Source organism: Zeus faber (assembly GCF_960531495.2).
Source record: "Zeus faber genome assembly, chromosome: 1".
NCBI lineage: Eukaryota > Metazoa > Chordata > Actinopteri > Zeiformes > Zeidae > Zeus > Zeus faber.
Window position 1 is genome coordinate 46786278 of NC_137193.1, and position 25082 is coordinate 46811359.

Genomic DNA, 25082 nt, shown 5'->3' on the forward strand with positions numbered 1-25082 from the left:
TGTCATTTAACACTGTGACCCTCAACCATCTCCCCAGATGTTACCCTCAAACAATGATTTAACAGTCAAACTCTGGTCACAGACCCAATCCTACTATGCCATAAAACAAACGCTCTTTTAAGCCCCCCTTGTCCTTATCTCCACACAAGGTTAAGTGAGGATAGAATGTGGTCTGGTTTTTCCAATTCTACAATAGACATTTTTAAGAAAGAGCAGTCTCTTCATATAAACTCATTCTCTGAAAACCAAGAGACAGAGTTTTAAAACTGCGTAACATACAAAAAGCTATTGTCCTATGTAAAAACATAAAAACAACATGCATTTCTCACAGTTTTCACCGTAGATCAGTTATATTTTGTAGTTTTCCCCAAATCAGACGTCAACCCTATCGACAACAAAGGCAAGATCAAATGAACGCATGACAAAGACACAGCAATCCATTTAATTGCTTGACCAAAAATGGCAACCAGAGCATTAAGCTCAGAATATATGGAAATCCTACACACACCCTGACCAGCAGCTGCTCTGATCCTGAAAACTTCCCTTGTTACAACTCAGCTCATTAGGGGAAAGGGAAGAAACATAAAACGGTTGTTTATTAACAAGGAACTTATTGATCAATACAAAATCCCAGGAGGCAAACTACAAAGGCCTGCCAGTGCTGTTCAAACCAACAACCAAATATAACAGAATGAGGAACAAACAAGAGCTACACCCATCTCGGTCTAAAAGCAACAAAAAGGAGAGTAAAGCCTGACTCTTTAATGCTAGAGTCACACCGCGGGTGACAGGGTGTCACCCGCGGTGTACTTACTTTTTTTTTTAATGGTTTAATTTGTTTACTTGGCAAAATAAATAAGAGAAAGAGAGAAAAATGTAGGTGTTCCTTATTTTGTCAATAGCTTAAGTGATGTTTCTCATTAAAAAAAAAATACAAATAAAAAACGGGAACAATGCAGCGGTCCAAGCATCCATTTTCAAAGGATCAGCGTATGTTCCCTCCTATTGGCTGTTGCCCGGTACCACTCAGTCAGATCAAGTTGAAACCTGCTCAACATTCCTTGTTTCCTGCGTCCTTGTTGAAGCTGTCAGCTCATCGCTCTGCCCCTCGCAGCTGGATGAAGCCGCGCTCCGTTTGAAACGCACTGCAGCCCATCGCTTTGCAGCGCCCTGTCGCTGGCGGTGTGACTGTATCATAAGTCTTACCTTGCCAAAACACAACCTAGTGCCACCGGGTAATGGTGGCACTAGGTAAAGCAAATTTTCCAAGGTTTACCATGAAAGTGTGTGTGTATATATTTTTTATGTATATAATGAAAAAAAGAAATTATATTTATATATCGACTTGTTGCGTTCATTACTTATTTCCTAGAGTTTTGTGTCTTTTTTATATATTTATTTATCCTTCCCGGTCAGGACTAGCACAGACATGCCCGTTCCAATATGGTGGCGACGTTGACGTACGATCCAAAGGCTAATGCGGTGTACAGGTATACGACGAGTTTGTGATCTACGTAGCGTAGGGAAAAAAAAAGGTTGAGCTTGCAGATTCGGCCTGGTTCCCAGGTCCCACGTATCACATTGTTTCCGGGATCAGACGACACAAATTCAACCTGCTCCGGAAACGATGAAACGTTCTTCGACATCCGGGAAATTTGCAACAGCTTTTCACGAATTCCTGCTCCAAATGTACATCAGTTTTGATCGAACTTGAACCACGAGATGTCTGAGACATCCCGGTTCCAATGAGACAACCATGTCTGTGCTTGCTGCGGTTACCGTGTTTCAGAAACTTTGAGCCCGAGAAATGCCAAGAAGATTAATCATAATAAAAATCCAAGCAAAAGCAATTAGGGCTGGAACCCTTATAATAAAAGAATTATTAAGTAATTATTAATTATTAATAACAATAAAACAGCTTTCTCTTCAGAGGGAGTCGACAGTTTTTTTCCCCGTTTGCTTGTTTTAATCAGTTTAAGATAAGATAGGGTAACACTTATCTCAGGGGAGAATTCAGGGAAAGCGTAAGGAAACGAGGGTGTTGTTTACGTGGACCAAACAGAGAGCTGACGTCATCCGTCACATGACGTTACTGTTTACGCTGTGAAAAATACCAAAACACATCCACTTCCTTGTCCCGCCCTCTACCCTCGTCGCCATTGGATCGTCTATTAAATACCGGTTCTGATTGGTCGGTGTGAATCACTTAGCTAGCCAGCGAACCAGCAGGTTTGTGTGCGTAGTTTCTCTGGTTGTTATGGAATTGACGGTCTTAAAAAGTACGTCAAAGTTATTGTTTTACCTTTAATAGGAGTATTTGAAATTTTCGAATGTCTTGAAACGCTCTTTTCCACTGTACTATGTCATGTTGATGTCATTACCATGAGCATTGTATTTGACACGTTATACGTAATGTAACCCAAAAGTTGTGATATCTTAGTGCTGCAGTTAACATGAAGTCCAGGCTGTAAACTGACTGTTGTCTCATATTATATTATAGTATATCGTATTATATGATGTGATATTATAGATTAACGTTAATATCGTCAACATTTTCTGTAAACTTAACCTTTGTTACATCTTAACTCCCTTTTGCCAGAACGGGGCTCCGGATAGCTAATGTAAAAATAACAATGATGAACAAAAAACAGAAACTTTTTCATGATTCATGCAATGACGCCTTGCAATGAGATCAGTTTTGAAGTAAAGGAATAATGTCAATGCCAACACACTATATTCCACCCATATGTTTTTTTAATATTCCAAATTCTATTCATATTTCGGTTGATAATGTTTTTGTTGAATGGTGCACACGCAAAAAGAACAACTTCCTTATTTAGATCACTCAAAGGAAAAATGCTGTGAGGCTATTCAACCTGGCTCATCATAAAATCGAAGTACTTGAGAATCACAGACTTTTACAGCTGTATCTGAGTGACTCAGATACTAGTATCCCTACTGTTTATTGTTCAGTTAATGGAACGATAAGCCCTACTGTATACAGCCTACTGAAAATATTACTACCAAAGCCCAGGAAGAGTCTTAATTGTGGCACATGTACGCAAGAGTCTGTTTGACAGCTCATCCCAATCTTTTGTTCCTGACCGTTTCTGATTCTCTGATTCAGCAGACTGGCTGTGACCCTGTGTCCCCTGTGGGCCGGGAGAGAGCGGTGGGGCCATGGCTGCTGGGGCTGTGGTCGGGGAAAACCAACTCCAGAGGATTATCAGAGATCTGCATGGTACGCCAGCATAAAGTGTGTGCCTGCATGCGTACAATGTGTGTGCGGGTGTGAATGGGCTGTCGGCAGACAGTTGTTGGCTAACATAGCTTGATTGAGGGGAAGAGAAAGAATAGTCAGTAAAGAATTCCACAATGCTGTGACCTTAGCCTTGCTGTCAAATGCAGCCAAGAATTATACCTCTCATAATCTGCAGTGGGAAAATGTGGATCTTACTTTGTCTCAGAGTAGTTTCAGGCAGTGTAAGGTTGTGAGAACAGTTTCGTGAAACATGCAACAAGACCGAGAGTGTGTGTTTAGGATGCACCCATCCCGTGTGTCCTTCCAGTATTTACGATGGATACGAGGCAAGTGATTCCTGTGGTTCCTGTTTCATTGTGCATAGGAAAATAGTACGGAATGGAACATTACAAACGATTAAGATAATGTGTATGTGTGTGTGGGTTGCTTAACAACTCTTAATTGAGGCATTGAATGAGTTATTCGATATATACTGTATTTGTAAAGCTAATTGTCCTTAATCTAGTGCTTAGGATATGCTATCTATTCACAACAATATTAAATTCACATTTATTTGTAATCAGAGGTAATGGTTTCCTGCTTTGTTGATCATTCTCATCTGCTTGTTGTCTCCATCATTTGCTCTGGTAAAGATGCAAAACCTGTGTTTTTGTGTTCCGTATGCATCCACATATATCTCTTTATAGATATAGAGTAAATAGAAGAATGTACAAGGGCAGTGTATTTTCATTCATTAGGCCAAGTAAACTGTGGCTGCACCCATTGTTTTGTCTCTCCACTGTTTTAGACCTAACTCTATTTTATTTTAGTTACATTTTACACCTTTCTTCCTGAAATACAGAGGCTGTTTCCGAGCTTGCCAAGGAATATAGGGAAAGTGGGGAGCCAATCACAGATGACAGCACCAACCTGCACAAATTCTCCTACAAACTAGAATATCTTCTGCAGGTAAGCTTTTGCATATGCTTTAACACCACTTCTTGTGATTAATTATATAAGTATAAATAGCTGATACTTTGGTAGTCTGATTCTTTGCTGCCGGATAGTTTGAATCTTTTTGCCGATTCATTCCTTTTCAAGTTAGAAAAATGAATCAAACCTTTACATTTTTTCGGTTTGCGCTGTTTCTTGGATTGAGCTGTCTTCCAGGAAATGTTCTCTCTGACTAAATAATAGTATTTGAGACAAATTGAACTATTATTTATTTTAATTTAAATACGCAAAATAAATAGTACCACTGCTGTCCGTACACAAGCTGAAAGGAGAAAACCACAAGTCGCTCAGTTTTCAATACTGAAGTTGTTTAAATGTAATTACTATGTAAAAATCATTCAGGTTGTATTTTATGTACATATAAGTACATAAGGCAGTTAATATCTTAATTAAAAAGCATTTAATGTCATAAAGACACACCATAAATTGCTGTTTCTGTGCCTTTCAGTTTGACCAAAAGGAGAAGACCACGTTTCTTGGCACCAGGAAAGACTACTGGGATTACTTCAGTGACTGTCTCGCTAAGATTAAAGGAGCCAATGATGGTATCCGCTTTGTCAAATCGATCCCTGAGGTATTCTGATAATCATTTTTATTTTGAAAATTTTAGTTAGATAGATAAATGGATTTATCTCATTTATGAGAATGAGATCACATTTAGACCTGCCCTGTGGCTGCTTAGTTATAAAATTGGCCAGTACCAGATATGAAACAAGGCCAAAATCTTTTATGCTTGGTTCCTGGAAACAAGCAGACAGTGGTAATGGAAATGCATAAGAAAACGTGATGTTCACGGCACCGCATGGCACAGCCCTGTACTGGAAAAATGACATACAAGATAAGACATGAAAAAACACGTTTTTAACCCCTGGAGTGAATTCAGTGAGTATGCATATATTTGAGCCATCTTATTGTTCAGGCTAATATCTAAGATACAATTACTGTTATTTTGCATTTTTTCCTCCCAACAAACAATTTATTATGATAATGTAGAGACATGTATATGCCTTTTAATGGTGTCTTATATACATTGAGTACTCTAAAAAGCACTCTCTTTTCCCTCTTTAGCTGAAGACATCACTGGGGAAGGGCAGAGCTTTCATTCGCTACTCCCTCGTCCATCAGCGACTGGCAGACACGCTGCAGCAGTGCCTAATGAACCAAAGAGTTACCAGGTAAAACAAATAGTAATTTAATGTTTGATTCATGCCAGTAAGTGACATTTGCTTTTCATTCCCCCGCATTTAACAAGGTAAGAAAAAGTTAGATAAAGACCACAGGCCCTGTGGTTGGTAAAAATTCACCATCTCGATCAAAGTTACTCGCTACCAGGCCTGGTTGTACTGTAGACTGCTTTGATTGAGGGGGCAGTTAGAATGGTTTATTGGTTTATACCCCTTTTCCCACTGCGCCAAAAACCTGGTCACACCCGCTAACATCCGGCATTTGTCATTAGTGGGTAAGGTAACCCCCGGGTTTCAGTCCCAGGTCAAATGACCCTGAAATAGACCCGGGTTTTTATCGGCTCCACCTCTGATCGGTTCTGATGGGAACAGGACACCCGGGTTGACCCGCTCATTTTGGCCCCTTTACTGGCGCAATGCGACGCATGTTGAAGTTCCAGTCGTTGCCGCTTAGATAGACAGGAATATCCGTGTATCATTAGATCGTTTCATGTCCCATTTAGAATCCCAAATCAAAAGTTATTGACTTTTTTCCTGCATGGGGGGCCATGAAATGTTTTGAGTGTGGGGATGGCTCCACGCGTAGCACATTGGAGAACCCCCACGCTCACCGCTGGGCTCCGAGCCGCTCCAGCACCGCCTCAAGCCAGTCTCTGAACCGGAGGAGCGTTTCCTCTCCCACCACCGAACGACCGGTGCGCACTAGCGGGATACAACATGGTGGCGCGCACCGTTAACAGTCAACAACGTTCCCTTTGTATAGATCATTATTTATTTTAACACCTATAACGTGATTTTGAACTACTCTGTATATTTGATGTTATGTTAACATAGGGACTACCGAACTGAATTACAGTTTTCCGAGTTCCGAGTTGGAACGCAGCATCACTTCCTGCTGTCTCTTGACCCGATAGAAACTTTGAGCGCTTTTTAATCTGCGGGGGAGCAATCAGAGCATTTAATGAGGCAATGCCCCCCCTGCCCATGCCTAGAACCGCCCCTGCTCGCTACCATGTGGCGATCATTATAACAATTAAAACTATTGGAATTTATGGAGGGTTTTTTTTCATCTGTGAAAGATCTGCAGGGTCAAACATTTAAGGTGACATGCAAGCAGTCCAATGTGTGAAACAGATGTGTTTTATTATAAACCATAGAGGTTTTGTGATTTACATTATGTATATCCCCACAATACATCCTCTCTGCTGGTGGTAGTGTTTTACTTCAATATTTCTTTCTCCATTCCGTAGAGGTACAGGTAACTGAGAGTATAATAACTGGCAATGAAACCGGGATTGCAGAAGTAAAATAAAAGTTGCATTGTTTTTACATGTTATCATTGTTTCTGTTGTTCTACTTCACAATGGCTTTTGTCCTCTCACATCTTCCTTCTCACTTTACAGTGACTGGTACTATGCACGCAGCCCTTTCTTAAAGCCCCATCTCAGTGTGGACATCACCAGTCACCTGTATGAACTTAATGATGTCCAGTTTGACGTGGCATCCAGGGGTCATGATCTTGATGCATCCTGGCCCACCTTTGCAAGGTATCTGATTAAAAAAAAAGGTCTTGAACATTTCTATAAATCAACTTGAGTATGTCAAAACTATAAATATTTTCAAAATAGCCTTAAGGTCTGAGGAAATCCAGCTTTTCTGTGTTTCAAGCATTCTTCTTTTCTAAACAGGAGAACCCTTGGCATGTCCAACTCACTTGTCCATATGTGGAAACCGCCAAGTCGCAGCTCCAGCATGAGCAGCCTGGCCAGTAGCTACTCACATGTAACCAACACATCTTTCATGCCTCTCATAACGTTTTTGTCTTTAATCTATCTATAATGATGGTGATATAATGATAATGATCCGACTTTTAAACTATATAGTGTTTCATAATGTGAGATCATAAAGTTGGGTTTATGCTGCATATTTTTCTCATACAGTCACCCTCTTTCTTCCCCACCCCCCATGCCTATCCCCGCTGGTGTCAACTTAATCTACCATGTGCTTTGCAACCCTCAAGCAAGCACCTGAATTCCTCTCTAGCCCCGATTACGGCCAAGGCCTGTTAAATGATCTGAATGAGTCTCTACCAGCCTGTGGTGAAGATGTGAGTGCAGTGGAGAACCTTCACTTGGAGCTTGACCAATCAGAGCTGAAACAGCAAGGTCTCCTGGATAGGGTGCAGCAACTAGGGGAAGAGGCAGCTGAGCTTAGGGGGGTGGTAGTGGAGCTCCAGAGGCAGTTGGATGTCTCTCTGGCTGCCCAGGAAGAGCAGCAGAGCTTGCAGGGAGTACTCAATGCTCTGGAGGGGCGAGAGGAGGCCCTTTCCAGAGATCTGGAAGCACTCAGGACTCAAGAAAGAGCCAGGGAGAATGAGCAACGCCTGCTTCAGGATAAATTAATGGCTGCTGAGGGAAAAAATGCTGATCTCTTGACCAAATTGGATGAGGTACTGAACGAGAAGGGTCATCTGGCAGCCAGTTATTTTGATTCAGCCCAGAAGATACATGAATTGCTAGACAGATTGAAAGACGCAGAAAGCGGAAAGATAGAGGTGGTTGCTGAAGGAGAGGTGAGGAAGAGACAGTTAGAAAGGCTAGAGGAGGAGCTCAGAGTTAAAGAAGTAGCTTCAAAAGAAGGTGCGAAAAAACTTGGTGAAGTGGTAACGTCCACTTCTGAAGAGATAGCCAGTTTGAAAGCAAAAGTTGTGGATCAGTCCAGTGTCATTGACAAGTTGCAGGGGGATTTATCTGTGAGAGATGGAGAGGCCAGTGACCTGAAAAAGCAGCTTCATGACCTCCAAGGATCCTTTAAGGAGAAAGTAAACCAGGTAGAGCACGTCAAGCAGAGAGCAGAGGAAAATAAAGAAGAGATGCAGAGGAGCATTAGTGTCCTAAAGGAGTCTTTGGGAGGAGAGGTAACGGCCTTAAGGGAGCAGCTAAAGATGAAAGAGACTGAACTGACTTCCAGCAGCCAGACACTGCAACGGCTGGAGTTAGAAAACCAAACCCTCAAAAAAGAAACGGACAGTCTGAACATGAGTAATTCTGAGCTTGGGACTAGCGTTAAGGAGCAAACGAAGAAGATAGAGGACTACAAAACACAGTGCACAAATCTAATGGAGTTGAATGGGAAACTCCTGTCCACTGTGAAAAGGAATGAGGAGCTTAAGAAAGAAGTGGCAGAAAGCAGAGCAGCACTCGAGTGTGAAATGGCAGCATTAAGGGCTTCTGAGAAACAACTAAGAAGCCAACTGGATGATGCTAAGGTGACTGTGGATGAGAAGGAGAAGAGGTTGCGTGAGGAGAATAGCTCTCTAGATGAAAGTCCACAACGAGCAGCTACACAGCTCTCAGAGGCTGCATTAAAGCGTCTAGAGCAGGAAAACAAAAACCTGAAAGATGAGCGAGCCACTGTGAAAGCAGCTCTCAGTTCAATGCAAGCAGAGCTGAAGTCCATCAATGGGCAGATTGAAGAGTTGGAGAAGAGTTTAGGAGCCTCACGCAAAAATGAAGCCAGCCTTCAAGAGCAGTTGCAAGGCAAGGAGGCTCAGTTAAAGAGTAAGGAGAGCGACCATGCGGAGCTCGCATCCAGGTTGAAAGCTCTGGAGACCAGGGAGAAGGATCTTGAGGCGGCAAAGGCACAAGCAGAGGCAGCTGCTGCCATGAAAAGTGAAGTGATTGATAAACTGACCTCTGAGAAGCAGGCAGTGAAAGAATCTCAGCTGGAGAGCAGAAATCTCCAAGCCACGGAGAATCAGGAAGTGAAATACAAACTAATGATGGTGCAGGGCCAGCTTGAGTTGAACATAGAAGAAGTGTCCAGGCTTCAAGAAGAGGTCTTGAATCTCAGAGTGCAGCTACAGAGGTCAGGGGAGGATAGCCAGAAAAATCAAACCAAGCTAGAGGTGACAGAGGCCCAGAGAGACGAGCTCAGAAATCTGACTGAGCAGCTTAGAGGCCAAACAGAGGCACTCAATCAGAGGCATGTAGCTGACCTCCTCCAGTTCAAACAGAGAGAAGAAGCACTGATTGAAAAGCACAACCAAGAGGCAGCAGCACATGCTGAGTTGGCTACCTCTTTTGCTACGACTCAGAAAGAGCTGGCCAATCTCAAGGCAGAAAGCGAGAAGCTAGCCCTTGAGAACGGTGAGACACGGGAAGGTCTCCATAGGGCCAACACAGAGATGGCAGAGCTTGGGATGACCATTTGTAAACTGACTGCAGAGGGGGAGGAGGCCAGAGATCGCTGGGCTGGAGAGGCTGCCAAGATTGAAGAGCTTGAGGAGCATGCCACACGGGAGGTGGAGAGACTGGAAAATTGCATTGAAGCTTTGCACCAGGAAAATACCAACCTGAGAGAGAAGCTGACACAAATGGAGAATCTTCCGCAGACTATAGTTGAGCTCCAGGGGAAGCTGGTGACAGCTGAGAGCCAAGTAAAAAACCTTCAGAACGGCAGCCACGAAGACATCGAGGCTTTCAAGTTTCAAATGAGCTCTGAGAGCATGAATCATCAAAATCAGCTGAAGGTGTGTTTAGATTCTCCATTCTATTGTAATTTTGTTTTTTCTAGATTGTAGTTAATTTTTTTTTTATATGATTTCCTGGCTTAGGATGTCTATGATCTACTGTATGGGTACCCTTTGTTATGCACAGTTTTTCACTTTTTATATTTCTCTCTACTCGCAGAGTTTAAATGAACAGGTATTTAATTTGAAAGCCCAGTTACAATCAGAGGTGGAGACTGTGTCTAACCTGGAGGTTAAAGTTTCTGAACTAGAGGTAAGTGTCCTGCTATCACTAGCTAAGTTGATACTGTATGGTCGCACTACCTACTGTCACATATCTAGAGAAATAGCACATCAAGAACTGATAGCAACAAAGAAAAATAAATATATATGTACATATATTTGTTTTTATTTATGGTCATATGAAGAAATCTTTAAATTTTTATCAAATATTTTAAAGGTTATATGTAAATTTATAACCTAATTCTGTGATGACGATAACATGATGTGGCAGTTCTGCCTGCCACACGTCTCCAAGTGGCATTTTCAGGGCCCTCCGGCACAGGGACACAGAAGACGATGGGTTGTAGACACCAGTTTATTGTAGAGAGAAGGCTAGATGGAATTAGCCAGGAACCGATTGAACATGTCATGACATGGCTCCTCTCCTGAGTGAGTGTGGGGATGGCGGTTTTACCTGATGCTCATTGGACCAACCAAAGAGCAACAGGTATGAAGCCTCTCTGACCCAATCATCTATATCCAGGTCAGGTGTTGCTGCTCAACCAGACCATCCCCACACCACATTGGACAGTTATTAACTGTATATTACAAAAAAAAAGCACAATCTAATGTTAATACATTTCCTTTTTGAATGAGGAGATACATTTCTTGTGAACATCCGAGGTGGATATCAATCGGAAATATTCAGTTCAATTACAAACTGCTGGAGAAATTCTCCTGCGTGGTCGGTAGAATTTATCTGCCCGCTACAGGAAAACAAAACTGAGAGTATTAAAGATATTTATTCTGCAGAATAAAGAGAAAGATTCAGTGCTGCTCCAAAGCAGTGTTCTACCCCTCTACCCCTCAGTCTACCCCTACTACTGACCAAGACAGTTTTATACCAAAGAGAGGTTGTGTGCCATTGGTCAGATGTCGTTTACAAGACTGTGCCCCTCAATTGTCTCCCCTGGTGTTACCCTCAAACAGTGATTTCACAGGTACAATCAAAACTCCGGTCACAGACGTAATCCTACTACCCCTTACAATGCTCTTTCAAGCTCCCCTGGGGTTATCCTTATCTCCATACAAGGTTAGAGTGAGGATGAAATGTGATCTGATTCTTCAATATTACAATTGACATCGTAGAGAAACATAAACTCCAGGGGCTCCTTAAAAAACCCAGAGGCAATGTTTTAAACCCACTTAACATACAAAGGGCTATTGTCCTCATTCAAATAGTTGATCATATGTATTTTTCTCTCACAAAACTTATTGTGCACCAGTTTCCCATATAGTACAGTGATTTATTTGTAACGGCCCTCCACAATATCAACATTGACCACCATGTGAGTTTTGAATTGGATTTCAATATTTTTTACGATTAAAAATGGGTAAAATCTTATTCCACTGTAGAGCTGCGTGCAGCACATTGATTCGCTCAGCAGCTCCTTGCACCCTCTCTCTCTCTCTCTCTCTCTCAAACACATTAACAATGGACCAGTCTATGAATAGCCCCTCCTCTCCGTGCACACTCTGAATCAAATCATGATGATGCGCAGGATGTTTGGCTTGGGTACTGAAACCCGGTACCACTTTGACACTTGTTCCTATACGATTGGTATCTACTGGACCAAATCCCAACGCAGATTTTGGTCTCATTTCAGTTCCATGCCCGAGCTGCCGATTGAAATATCCAACCTCTGCTCCGAAACCGCCTTCACAAAACATTATCGTTTGGAGTGCGATTGAAATCCTCTGTATTTCTTTAGAAGCTTTTAGTTCCATTATTTGCCTCTATTGTAATGCGATCTACATTAAAAATGTGTGTTTTTATGCTGTTTTAAATGCCTAAAACACCGTAAAAAAATGGTTTTATGGAACACCTACAGTGGGGCAAAAAAGTATTTAGTCAGCCACCAATTGTGCAAGTTCTCCCACTTAAAAAGATAAGAGAGGCCTGTAATTTTCATCATAGGTACACTTCGACTATGAGAGACAGAATGGGGGGAAAGAATCCAGGAAATCACATTGTAGGATTTTTAATGAATTCCTCATTTTGTCCCTCATAGTTAAGGTATACTTATGATGAAAATTACAGGCCTCTCTCATCTTTTTAAGTGGGAGAACTTGCACAATTGGTGGCTGACTAAATACTTTTTTGCCCCACTGTAAATGCGCGTTTTTGCCGAATAAAACATGTGTTTTTGTACGCTGTTTAAGGCGTTTTTTACGCAGTTAAATGGGTGTTGTTTTATTTATTTACTTATTTTTATATTATTTTTATTTCTATTTTGATTGTTATCTGGCATTTAATTCACAACAATATACCTCATTCTTTATTATACTAATAACGTATAAATTGGTCCTATTATGCCCTAGTAAGCGTTGCGAAAGCACTTCAAATACACTGCCATGTTAATCAATGTGGAAGGTCCCACCAAGCAGAAGCGTTGGCGTCGCGAAAGCGGCGTGCCACGAGCTTCCCTAAACCTCTTGCGTTTTTTTACGCCTTGGCTCTATTTTTCCAGGCGCAAAGCGTAAACTGGAGCGTAGTTTCCCATAGAGTCTATTCAAAGGATGTATTTAGTGAAAATATTTGATTACCAAGCCTGGTATGCATCAACCACATATATAAAATCGCTGATGTAAGGTCCTTACATGGAATACTTTTTCACCACATCAAATTAAACTTCATATATATATATAAATAAAAATATTATCATTCCATCAGTAAAACAAATATCATGCCCAGGATTAGACTTCAGATTTTACTTCATACCTGGGAGGTTGTTCTGGATTTATATTTCAGTTGTGTTTGTGTTATTTTAGTCTGGCAACTGTCTAAATGAATCTCTGCATATAAACAATAAATGCTAATCTCACAAACCCATGAAAGGTTGATACATTCCACAATTCATAGTTTCAGTGAAAGAAAGCCAGGAGAGTGCTGCTTCCTGTAGTGCGTCATAGACGGAATAAAGCTGGACCCGGTGTGAACTGATGAATCGACAAAATGATGTGACGTGTCGCTTCTGGTGTGGTCCAGGGGTTAGAGTTAAAAACCCAAACCTTTTAAAACCGTGCGTTCAGAGCAGTCGGAAAGCCTAAGCATTTTGCTCACAGCGATTACTTTGTCATTAATATACCTCATTATTTGACACCACGGGGTAAATCTTATATGAACATCCAACATTGTAACATTATATACAGTATATGGCATAAAATAAGGAAAAGCATAATTGGTCCCCTTTAAAAAAAGATTGTTGCTTGTTAATATTTTGTAGCATAGGCTACAGTCATTTTGATCATCATTAATGTGGTTGTGAATGCTGAATGGCATTCAGAGAGAATGTGCAAAAGGGGGTTTACAACACAGTTTTTATGGCATCATAAACGGTTTAAAAAAATCAGCATTTTATTCGTGAAAATGCACATTTTTTATAGTATTTTGCTCAAGGAACTACACTGTGCCAGACCCGCCCGGTCTGTTTGACGGTCACGTCTGGCCCATGTACGTCAAACACAAGAACAGTATTTTAGTATTTAGTATTTTAGGTGTTTAAAACGGTATAAAAACACATGTTTTAATATATTTTGTGTTAAAATAGAGACATATCATGGCACTAAAGGCTTTCCATATATTCCTCTGTATTGCGCGCCACCGCTTTCCTCTCCCGTGCTACTTAACTTCTAACTTTTGGTCGTGAGCCAAACAGCAGTGGCACTCGTCAGTGTCACATTTATTGTCGCTTAGCCAATCAGATAAAAGAGGCGGGTCGTAAAGATTTTCACTACCAATAACGTCTGTTTCACATGTAACATGTGAAAAGTATATAAAAAAATAATTAAGGCCAAATGGGGTTAGTATATAAAAAATCTCTTAAATAGATCTAAAAAGATTTTCTTTTCAGAAAAATAATAATAAAAATAGCCCCGGCTCTATTCATCTATCATTCCGATTGCGAGCACAACCAGCGCAAAGTTTCCCTGAATGGTGAAGCATGTATTCATCTGGTTGACCAATATGATAAAACAAAATTATAAATAAAGGCTTAATCTATAAAAAAAAATACTAAAATAAATGTGAATATAATAGAATATATCCAAAATTTCCTTATGAAGTAATTTTTAATACATCTCAATTTCTTCATCCTGCAGGTTGGCCACCACCGGTTTACAATCTCTGATAATGTTCTGTAATAGATTATTGTCATGCTGTATTCAATTTAACATGGCTCTTTTAATACTGTTTAATTAAGGTTCTTAATGAGGACTACTCTCAGCTGATTAGTGAGAAAGATGCTCACGTCACAAAGTCAGAAGCCACCACTCGCCAGAATGAGAGAGAGGTCCAGCAACTGAGAGACTCAGTCAGCAGGTGTGTTAATAGCTAGCTGAACATTACTTACTTTAAACATTTATGTTCCTGTACCTTGTTTAAAAAGTCTTTTGGCACTGTTATTTCAACCTCCATTCACCTCCCTTCCTCAGTGCTGAAGATGCGCTCTCGGTTGCACAAAAGACCTGTGAGGAGCTGAAGGAAAAGCTCAACAAAGTGGAAGCTGAAAAGCAGAGCGCTCACCAGCAGATGGCCGCCGAGATCGATGACCTCAACAGAACCAAGGGAAACCTGGAAGAGCGTCTCATTGAACTGATAAGGTACGTCCTGGCTCTGTCTTGTATGGAGTGAATTACTTTAGAAATTTGTTATGGGGTTCGTCCAAATGTCTTGGATGTCCATAACCAAGTTTTTATGTTTGGCTTATGCTTGATTTACCCAGAGATGAGTGTTTATTCTGAATTGCAGCTCCCGGAGTGTGTGTGTGTGTGTGTGTGTGTGTGTGTGTGTGTGTGTGTGTGTGTGTGTGTGTGTGTGTGTGTGTGTGTGTGTGTGTGTGTGTGTGTGTGTGTGTGTGTGTGTGTGTGTGTGTGTGTGTGTGTGTGTGCGTGCGTGCATGTGTGCGTGCGTGTTTGTGCCCATCGTGGGGGGCAGCAGAGGGGGGTGTAGAAAAAGAGCTCTTTTTAATAGCTGAGATGATGTTCCAAGAACATGATGCTATATAAAGGAAAATAGCTTCTAAATGTTGAGAAAGATTGCCCTGTAGAGGCTTTTCGCTGTTCGTTCCTTCATTTGCAGTCATTTTGTTTAAACCTTTAAGAGGTTAGAATACATTTTTTAAATTACACTTTTACCATGGCAGTTGGAAATGATCTGTTTTCTAATGTTCAATTTTCTATTCATTTTGACCTCTTTTATCAAGACTTTTATTATACCCCTGCTAGACTCACAACCGTGTTGTGTTTGTGTGCGCAGGGACAAGGACACTCTGTGGCAAAAGACGGATGCACTGGAGTTTGAGCAGAAGCTGCGAGCAGAGGAGCGCTGGTGGTTGGTGGATAAGGAGGCCACTCACTGCCTGGGCTGCCAGGGCCACTTCACCTGGTGGCTGCGCAAACACCACTGCAGGTGAGCACTGGGGGCACTTGTGTTTCTAGCCGATATCAGGATAATCGGATCTGTGTTTGTAATCTGATAATATCCCCATTACAAAAATCTGCTGCCAATTTAGAATCTCCTAACTAGCTAACCTCCATATTTTTGGAGTTGGGAGAAAACTGGGACACCCAGGGAGCGCCTACTCAAACCCAGGAAGAACAAAACGCTACCCATCCACACAACTTAGAAGATGAAACGGGGTCAATGACACATGAAATATGGCAGGAGACGAAATCCAAATATGCCATTGTTGTTTATGCAATTGTCTAGTAGCTTTGATTAAAACAAAACAAAAAAAAAAATGTTTTGGTTTTAAATTTCCATCAACACAAGCTGACACAAGACACCATAGACCAGGGGCATCACCATTATTTACATATTGGGGGACACATAGTTTGGCCAGCGGTGCATCAGTTGCCTTACTCTTTCCCAAATTTGTATGCGTTTCAGACTTCTTCCTTATATGAATATATTTATTTTTACCATATGTTTTGACAGTTTCCTCCGTTCTACTCTCTTCCTTTCATTATCAGGTTGTGTGGGCGCATCTTCTGTTACTATTGCAGCAACAACTTTGTGATGACCAAGCACAGCGGGAAGAAGGAACGCTGCTGTAGAGAGTGTTACAGTCAACACAGCGCCGTGGTGGAGAGGTTCACAGAGGCTGAGCTGAGTCCGGCTGAAATCCAGCCTCCTCCCGAGGGAGCAGGACTCCACTCACCTCCAGAACCAGCCCCTTACATACCCACTCCCAGAGTTACAGGTGAGCGGCATGCTGGGAGGCAAACCACATGCATGCTCCTCATCCAATACAATATAAGATTACAAACACGTCGGTGTTCCCATGTGTCCTGGAAAATCTGGTAAACCTGGAATTTTATAATGGTGTTTTCCAGTCATGGAAAAGTCATGGAATATGACAAAATTGTCTAAAATGTTCTGGAAAACTATGCTGCTTTCACACATACACTATAAACCTGAAATTATCCGGACTTTATCCGGATGAGCTGTATGCGTGAATGCAAATGTCCGAATCATTCGCCCGGACATTACCTAGTCTTTTTCCTTTCTCCTACAGACAGGATCCTGTGCCTCTATTTTTTTAATTCATATTTATTTTTGTTTGTTTCCTAGATGTATGAAACAACATTTTTAAACACAACTGAGTTAAGGGACTGTCCGGTTCCGTTCCAAAAAAACCCCTGTGCAACACATCTCCCTTTTGCTGTGGGACTTAAATTAGTAAAAACTGGATATTTTTGTGTAAATATTTTACTTCTCAATAATAAATTCTGCACTTCTGGAACGGAGAGACCGCATTTGCCACATTACATTATGTTCTATGCACATGCGAACCCCCCGCACGCGCATGTTTAATATTGCAAATGCAGTCCCCATTCCAGAAGTGCGATTGGAATTTTGCATGATTGCCCAAGCCTGCTGCTGCGTACTCCTTTCTGCTTTCTTTATTATTCCTTTCCACTCTCTCGTTTATATTGCGGATATGTCCAAATACATGGAGTATCAACGCAAAAAAAGCCCAATTACTGATAAGTCGGTAGCTGGGCTCACTATCTTGGGTGTGCTGTAAAACTCTGCAGCATCATTGCGTCACATCCCGCCTCCTGCACGCTGTACCTAAGCTCCGCCCCCCTTTACGACTCCTTCATGTGTGAAAGGGTAAATCCGGATAATATCCTGATAATCAGGTCCTGACATAGTCTGGACATTGTCAGAGTGCATGTGTGAAAGCAGCTCTTGAGTTGTCCTGGAAAAGTTATTTTCAATCTGCGACTTTTTTTTGGGGAACGATATATAACAATATAAACAATATAATATAACAACATAACAATATAAAAAAATATAATAATACCACATTTATTTATAAACTTTAAACTTTAAAGGTGTTTTGGCTGACTAGACTTTTCTGGTTGAAGTTGGCTAGAGCTACAAGCAACTCATCTGAGGTCAGAACTTTTAAAATCGGCAAGTTATACAGTAGGTGTAAGTTGTTCCACCCTGACAGGTGTAACAAAACTGAGGTTGAATAGCAGAGTCAGGGAGATGGAGGTCTGAAAATTAGAAGTGAAAAGACCTATGTGAGTGGGCAGCGTCTTTAATATTAATACATGCCATGAAAGTGTCCTGGAAACAATTTTCTTGTGGGAACCCTATAACATGTTTGAATGTCACAGCCAAGTGTTCCAGTTCCTCCACAGCTTTATATTTGAACAAAAGAGTGTTGGAGGTCATGTTTAACATTACCTGGTGACGTGTTAGCAGAAGTGAAAATGAAGAAGTGAGGCTTGTCACATTGCAAAACAAGGACTGACCCCTTCAACATTCTCTGCAGCCATGCAAGCTCGCTTGGTAAAGAAAAGGTATCAGTTCCTGTCCCCGCGTGCCACCTTTGACCATTCATCGGTTTTCTTCGATGTATCACTGCGATGCTTAAAATGTAATTTCTTTGGTTGCCGGTTTTTCATCATGCCAGAAAAACTGTAATAATATTTTATGCTCTGTTTACATTCTATTGTACATCCACTATTGAGACAGTCTAAAGGTCACCACTTATGAATAACTCACTTTTTCTGTACTTGTGCACATACCTCTGGGTCTCTAACGGGCCTACTAACACACAAACTGTGAAATAAGACAACTCAGTCTCTTCAGGGCTGCCTAGGTCAGAAAACATGTGATTTAACAAGCCGTTCAGATTTGACTCCCCTTCCTACGTCAATTGGGGGCTCATTAGAATTATACCGCCCCCCCATCTGAGTATGGCGTACTGGAGTACGGCTGGAGCTGTGGGTGGCGATACCTTTGCAAATGTGCGCCATTCTTGCAAACGCCGGACCCGCTGGCATTATGTTGAGGGCTAGAGCTAAGGGGAACTGCTCTGGAACTGCTCCGTTGTGGGCTGCACAAACTAGCACAAATCTTTTCAAAGAAAGAGGAATTAATACCAATTGTCTGTGAAAGAGGAAGAAAGAGGCGTCATTCTCCATATTACAAGTCAGTGTACCATCAAAATGATTCTGAAGCTGTTATTTTGAGGTAAAAAAGATACATAGTGTTGCTTTAAATTGTTGAAAAGGAGTATAATTGGTGACCTTCAACGCACAAATTCCTTCTCTCATAATTGTCTTGAAGAGGATTATTAAAATTAATTCAGTCCCCTGTAATTTATTCTGCGCTCTAGTTTCAGACCCCGGCAGCAGATCAGAGGACGGAGTTTTTGATATCATCACAGAGGAGGAGGTGAATGGCATCTACGACAGCGACGCTACGTCCCAAACCACAGCAGAGTCCTTAGAGGGAGAAGACCGAAGTCCTCCAGGAGCGCTAGATATGTGAGTATGAAACACGGCATAGATTCATTTCCATAATATTGTATGTATACACACGTTGAAAGAGAGTTCTGTGGATTTGTCCTCTCTAAATCCCAACATATATGCTCCATCCTGGCAGTTATGCGGACGTGAGCAAACAGATTATATATTGCTGTGAAGCTCCTCATGACCTTGTAAGTCCTGATTAAATGAGGGGCATAGCCCAGCAACGGCCACAAACTGACAGTGAGTGATTCAATGGGCGTTGTTTAAGGCTTCATTTAGGAGAACACATTTATCAACATGTGCTTTTCTAGTCCTGCACATCGGCTATTAACACCCAATTTCCAATATCTTTGTTTGTGACATATTGCACACACATTACAAGTTGTATCTTCAGGACGAGAATCTCACCTAGTTAACTCCTTGTGTGTTAGGTGACATGAATCTCTTGATTTAGAGCTATATTGGTAAATTAGTTCTTAAGTCTTCTAATTACCACAGTCCAGTTTTATAGTTGCGGACACAAAGTACAAAGATTTAAAGGAGAGCATCACTATTTTTCAACCCAGGTCTGATTAAAATGTTGGTTTCCATCATTTATAACTGTTCATAGCACAAATTTGAAATGCCTTACGACTGAGAAACTGACTGAAGTTCTGCACCATCTAAAATTGTAAATCATGGGGAACAACATTTTATTGAGTGCTGAGTTGGATTAAGTAAAAATATGGCATGGTTTGCTACAATACAATATTTAGCTTTTTAGGATAATGCTTTTTTCTTGTGGATTTTTGTTCTTCTAAGAGGAAAAAAAAAAAAGAACAGAAAGATTCATTTTTCATGGTAATTTGGAGAAAGAGAATTAAATAATTGCTCTTATTTTGGCTCATTTACAGAGGGACAGGAGATATAATCCCAGATGACCCTGAAGAGCATGTGCCCACAATTCAAGAGTCGGAGATTAATCTTCTTAAATCAGGAGAAGTCACGTGAGTTGATTTACTTCCTGTCACCACAGGGAAATCTTCGATTAGTGGCGGTGTATAATAGATTGTCACATAACGGTACTACCTGTCCTCTTGGCAGGGTGGCTGTCCCCCTCAGCATCGAGGAGATTTCTCACTTTGGGGACGGTAAGAGGGAACTCTTCATCAGGTCCAGCTGCTACAGCCTAATCAGCATCGCCGTGGGCGAGTGTGGGCCAAGCATCAGCTGGGTGTTCTCCTCAGAGCCCAAGAGCATCTCCTTTAGCGTGGTGTACCGAGAATCCCCCGACACCCCAGTGGAGCAGTCCAAGGTGGCCAGTTCAACTTCTCATTTTAAATACTAATTTTCTAATTTGTTGTGAATATTAAAGACAGCAGTGTAGCAGGCAGCAACTGCTACAAACCAGGTGTCAGCAAGGTTTGTGAATAGCCTCGAATTTTATATAAAAGAAAAAATCTTAAAGTGGTTATCCGTACGATTAGCTTGTGGAAAATATTCTTTATCCTCCCATATTTAATAACTTTTTCAGATGGTTCTTTATAAGAAACAGCTGTTCGATGTAGTGGTGTTATGCATGTGCTCCTCTATATGCGGTTTCCATTGTCTTGGGTGGAGTCCGCCGTTCCCCGCAAGAATGTACTGATTGGGTATGTGCAAGAACTGAAATCCAGAATTTGAAAAGGAAGAATTTGATCAAGCAGCGTAGCTAGTTACGAACAGTAAACTGTCGATATGATTGAGCATTCCCCAAAAGACAGAGAAAATGACCATCCTAGAGTGAAGATGAGGGTAAACCCAGATAATAAAAAAAAAAAGAAAGAAAAATGTTAGTTTCAAATATAATTTTAGAGGTTGTAGTGTAATCCATCCGACACAGACAATCTTATGGATTACCTCTTTAATTACTAGATTGTGACAATTATGGCAATTGAATGACACAGGTATTTGGGAATTCTTTGCTTTTATAAAGAAATCTTTCTGCAAGCAGTTCAATCTAAGATTGCTTCAGAGGGGAACCAAGAAAATAAGGGCATTAAACAGGAGGACTTGTTTTGAGAAGAAACCCAGATTAAATATGCCAGATGTGCGTTGGGCACGTTGCTCTCATACTGAACACCCAAAACCTGCATACTGACTTTTAATGATTCGACAGCAGCAGCCAATATTAAACGCAATTATTCATACAGGTGAGCGCCTTGCATGCATTTATTTATGTGTAAATGGGAAAGGAGTGCCCCCTACCCCCCAGTGCACTGTTTGGTACATCTTCTGAAAATTGCGGCAGCAATGTTGTCTGCACCTAGCGGGTCAAAACACAGACCGTGTGTTGAAATCACTGCTGCATTTCCATTGTGTGTGCGGGTGTATGTAAATGTGTGATTTATTTATTTATAATTGATTTGTTTTGTCCTCAGGTCCTGATTCCACTCACTCGCTGTAACTCCCACAAAGAAACCATTCAAGGTCAGCTGAAAGTCAGGAACCCTGGGCTCTACACACTCGTCTTCGACAACTCCTTCTCACGGTGGGACACGTTCCATATCAATCCTTTTCTTTCAATTTGAATGGGATTTGAACTGCGGAAATGCAAGCAGAGCCCCAATCAGCTCTGCCTTCTCATCCATCTGGTGTTGTGTGTTTATGTTTGTACTGTGTGTGTGTGTGTGTGTGCGTGCGCGTGCGCCCATCTCTTTTTTATGTGTCTATTTCTGCTCCCATCATTTCCAAAGTTCAATCGCAGTCTTTTTTTATCAGCAACCCTTTTCACACAGGTTCATCTCCAAGAAGGTCCTGTACCACTTGACAATAGAGAAGCCTGTAATCTACGATGGAAGTGACTTCCCTTGAAGCGGCAGCCTCAGTTTGCAGCAGAATTTCAAGGCTTTACACGAGCAGAAGCAAGTTCATAATCCACTGCGGAGAATTTAATTATTTGTTTCTTAATCCCTTTCCTCCCACGGCGTTTTATGTTTAACTTCACTTATCCTTTTTAACGTTTGGGTTTTATGTTATATACTTTTAAAATGGCAATACCAGAGAATGAAGAAAGAAAACAACAGGAAAGGGTGACTACAAGTGATACAAGTTATTTTGCTTTTTAAAATGCACATTAAGTAATGTAACTTAATTACAATCATTAGGGAGTTCTTTGAAACATTATATTCATGTTTTTTCTTTCAGTTATTTCAGATATTGGCCTTATTGGAGAACACAAAAGGAATTGCTGTGAGTGTATTTAGTAGCATTATGATGCAAATCTGCAGCAACGCCACCGGTCGATGACAACGTTGACCGACTTTGCGAGTCTTTCAGGACTTTTTGAACCCTCTTTTTATAAATAGCACATCTTCACTTGTATGTGACAACTTAGATACGGTATAGTACAGTACATACAGTACATTTTATTAATATATTTTAATGAAGGACAATGACCCTCTGCATAGGAGCAGAATTAAACACTATTTTTAAACAGAGAGTGTAGAGTTTACTTTGAGCTATTACCAATTTTCAGAGTGGTAAATAGCATGCATTGCCATGATGAGCTCCTTTTTGAAATTGTGTTTAACAGTATCCTGAAAGAACATAACATTAAAAGGAGTTATTTTACAGAGAATGAATTTCAATGTAGAATGCTCATACATTGAAAAAGCACTATAAATACCCATATTTCGACTTACTGTAGAACTATTGCTTAGTTTGCTTTTTAATATTTGAAAAGGTATTTTATGGTCTGGTCTTTCTTTTATGTTAAGTGATGTGTTTAAATATAGTCGTCTATGCATTTCCCATTATCCTCAAAGCAATACTAAATCCGTATAATGAAAGAGGTCTCGGTATAATAAACGAAAAGACGAATAAATAAGTAACTTTCTTGGCGAGGACTGTATACTCTTTAAAAGCAAGGGCTGATCCTAATGCTGCTTATGTGAAGATATATTTGTATTTCACATTTCTCCCTTTTTTATTCCTGGATTGGTGTAACTTTATACATTTTCCATTTTGTACTTTACGCAGAGCCTCATATTTTCTAAGCCAAATTGTTCTTTCTAAAAGTGTTTTTTTGAAAAATAATGCAACAAATGTATTACCAAGAGAACATAAAGTTGAGGTGTTACTTTTATATGGCATTTGTGGGGGGAAAAAACACATTCAGGGACATATTTTCTACTTGCTGTTGACAAGACAATTTGGGGGAAGGGAAAAGTACATCTATGCTCTCTGGAAACAGCCTATGCAGTCAGTAATGGACCTGTCAAACACACAGTAAATGAATAAAATGTTGGAAACATGATACCTCCGCCTCTCCCAAATTGATGCCTAATTTGACAGGTTAAACATCTAACGATTTTCGATCGATACATCATGTGTATTACTATTTACCTATTTAAGAAGTAGGACACGGGACATGACTACACGCTTCCCCCGTTTGCTGTGCGGCCACGGCGCCACGCACAATCGGACCCTATCCAATTTTTTACTGTTAAACCTTGTGGTCAAGTCAGCAACACAGGTGCAACATTTTTTAAGCCCAGGTTTTATAGAAACGATGGCTCCCATGATCCGGAACTGTTCATAGCATGACCTCGCTGAGCGCTTTACTATTGCGGAACAAACATTTAAAGCCTTTTGAAGAAAACAGGAGATAACCAAGAAGCTCACAATATTGCGCTGACATCAGAGAGACTAGAAACGGGAAGGTGCGTCGCTTCCTCCCGCAGCCCAGGTTACGCTCCGGAAGTACCGCTGCAGTTACGCTGTGAACGTTTGCCCCATTGGACTGCGTTCGCACATAGTGAGAAGCTGCAACAGAATGGTACGTTTCTCAATGGTATAGTAACACAGTCGTACTGGGTTGTTGCTTGCGCTCGTTGGCGATAAGGGAAACCAGCATTTGAATAAGGCCTGGGCTCCAACAAAAAACAGCAAAAATCGACTTTCATTTCAACGCCGACCACGACTACAGCCCTAATCTACACCCGAGGAATGGGTATTTAAAAACCGAGCAATGGCACAATTCGCTGTGGTTGGCCGCGGCAGCCAACGAGCGGGGCGCGCTGACGGGCACGGCCAGGCTGCTGCGACGTGAACGCGCACCGGCCGAGCGGCTGTGGAGGTGGAGGAGGGAGAGATGAGCGCTCTGCGGATCCTCGTGGCTATTGCTTTGGCCACATGCGTGAGTTGTTTAGCTCTTCATTTATTTATTATTATTATTTTTTTTTACCTTTGCTCTACCAGGATGACATTCAGAATCTCTCGCCTTAACCGTTTTTTTTTTTTTTTTTAATTATTTTTTATTTATTTTACTTTTCATATTGTCATTGAATTAAACGGAGAGAGTTGTGTTTGGCTGACAATATAGAATTTATTTTAAAAATGAAATGTTTTTTGCTCCAATACCAATATTGTTTTGGGAGTTTGAGGATGAATATAAACCGCGTGTCGCTTGAGTGCGTGTGGATTTGAATCCCGCTTTATGAATGGTTCGTCGTCCGTCACCCCGCCACTTGTTTATGGTTGTGCTTGTAGTGCTCTAGTTCTTACATTCTTCATTATAACCTCCGTTTTGTGACCAATGGTATTAACTTAGTGTTTTGTAGTGTTTCCACTACAAATAAGCACCGATTGCTCATCTGATTTGAGCCATACATATTTTGACATATCACACCAAGGTGGAAATATTGAGGTCACATGGACGGGGTTCTTTGTTTGGTGCGGTTGGTTTTCAGCAATTGGCTCAAATTGAATTTGCGTTTGTGTCAGTCAGAAAATGAACAAATGGACTCAGAGCATCTTCAGAACACACACATCGGGCACCGTGTACAAAAGCTACTATAAATTAATTCAAAATACTTCTGCAGTCCCTATGACTACAGACAGCAGCAGCCGCACGATTACTGCTATGTATTCACAACCTGCATAGGTAATGCAAGCCTGCAGCCTTGTGGGTAGGGTTGGCATGAACACATGCACATATGAGAAATTGGAAACTTTCACAAATGAACAGGATCAGTTCGCTCGTTGGCAGTCTCCAAGTTTCTAAGAAGCAACTGCTCCCATCACATCTAAGTGTTCATAGCACAAACCCCGC

At 41.1% G+C, this 25082-nt stretch overlaps 1 protein-coding gene across 1 annotated transcript; it reads left to right on the forward strand.

Annotated features, from left to right (window-relative positions):
* The first annotated feature begins 2238 nt into the window (after positions 1-2238).
* Positions 2239-23275, forward strand: fyco1a (FYVE and coiled-coil domain autophagy adaptor 1a). The gene is made up of 18 exons (XM_080000159.1): positions 2239-2279; positions 3128-3241; positions 4104-4210; positions 4704-4829; positions 5324-5430; positions 6843-6986; positions 7128-7221; positions 7460-9970; positions 10131-10223; positions 14434-14552; positions 14666-14833; positions 15489-15641; positions 16205-16434; positions 18874-19024; positions 19903-19995; positions 20093-20303; positions 21409-21518; positions 21766-23275. The coding sequence occupies exons 2-18, from the start codon at positions 3181-3183 to the stop codon at positions 21839-21841; spliced, it is 4554 nt and encodes a 1517-aa protein (XP_079856285.1). The 5' UTR covers positions 2239-2279; positions 3128-3180; the 3' UTR covers positions 21842-23275.
* The last annotated feature ends 1807 nt before the right edge of the window (positions 23276-25082 follow it).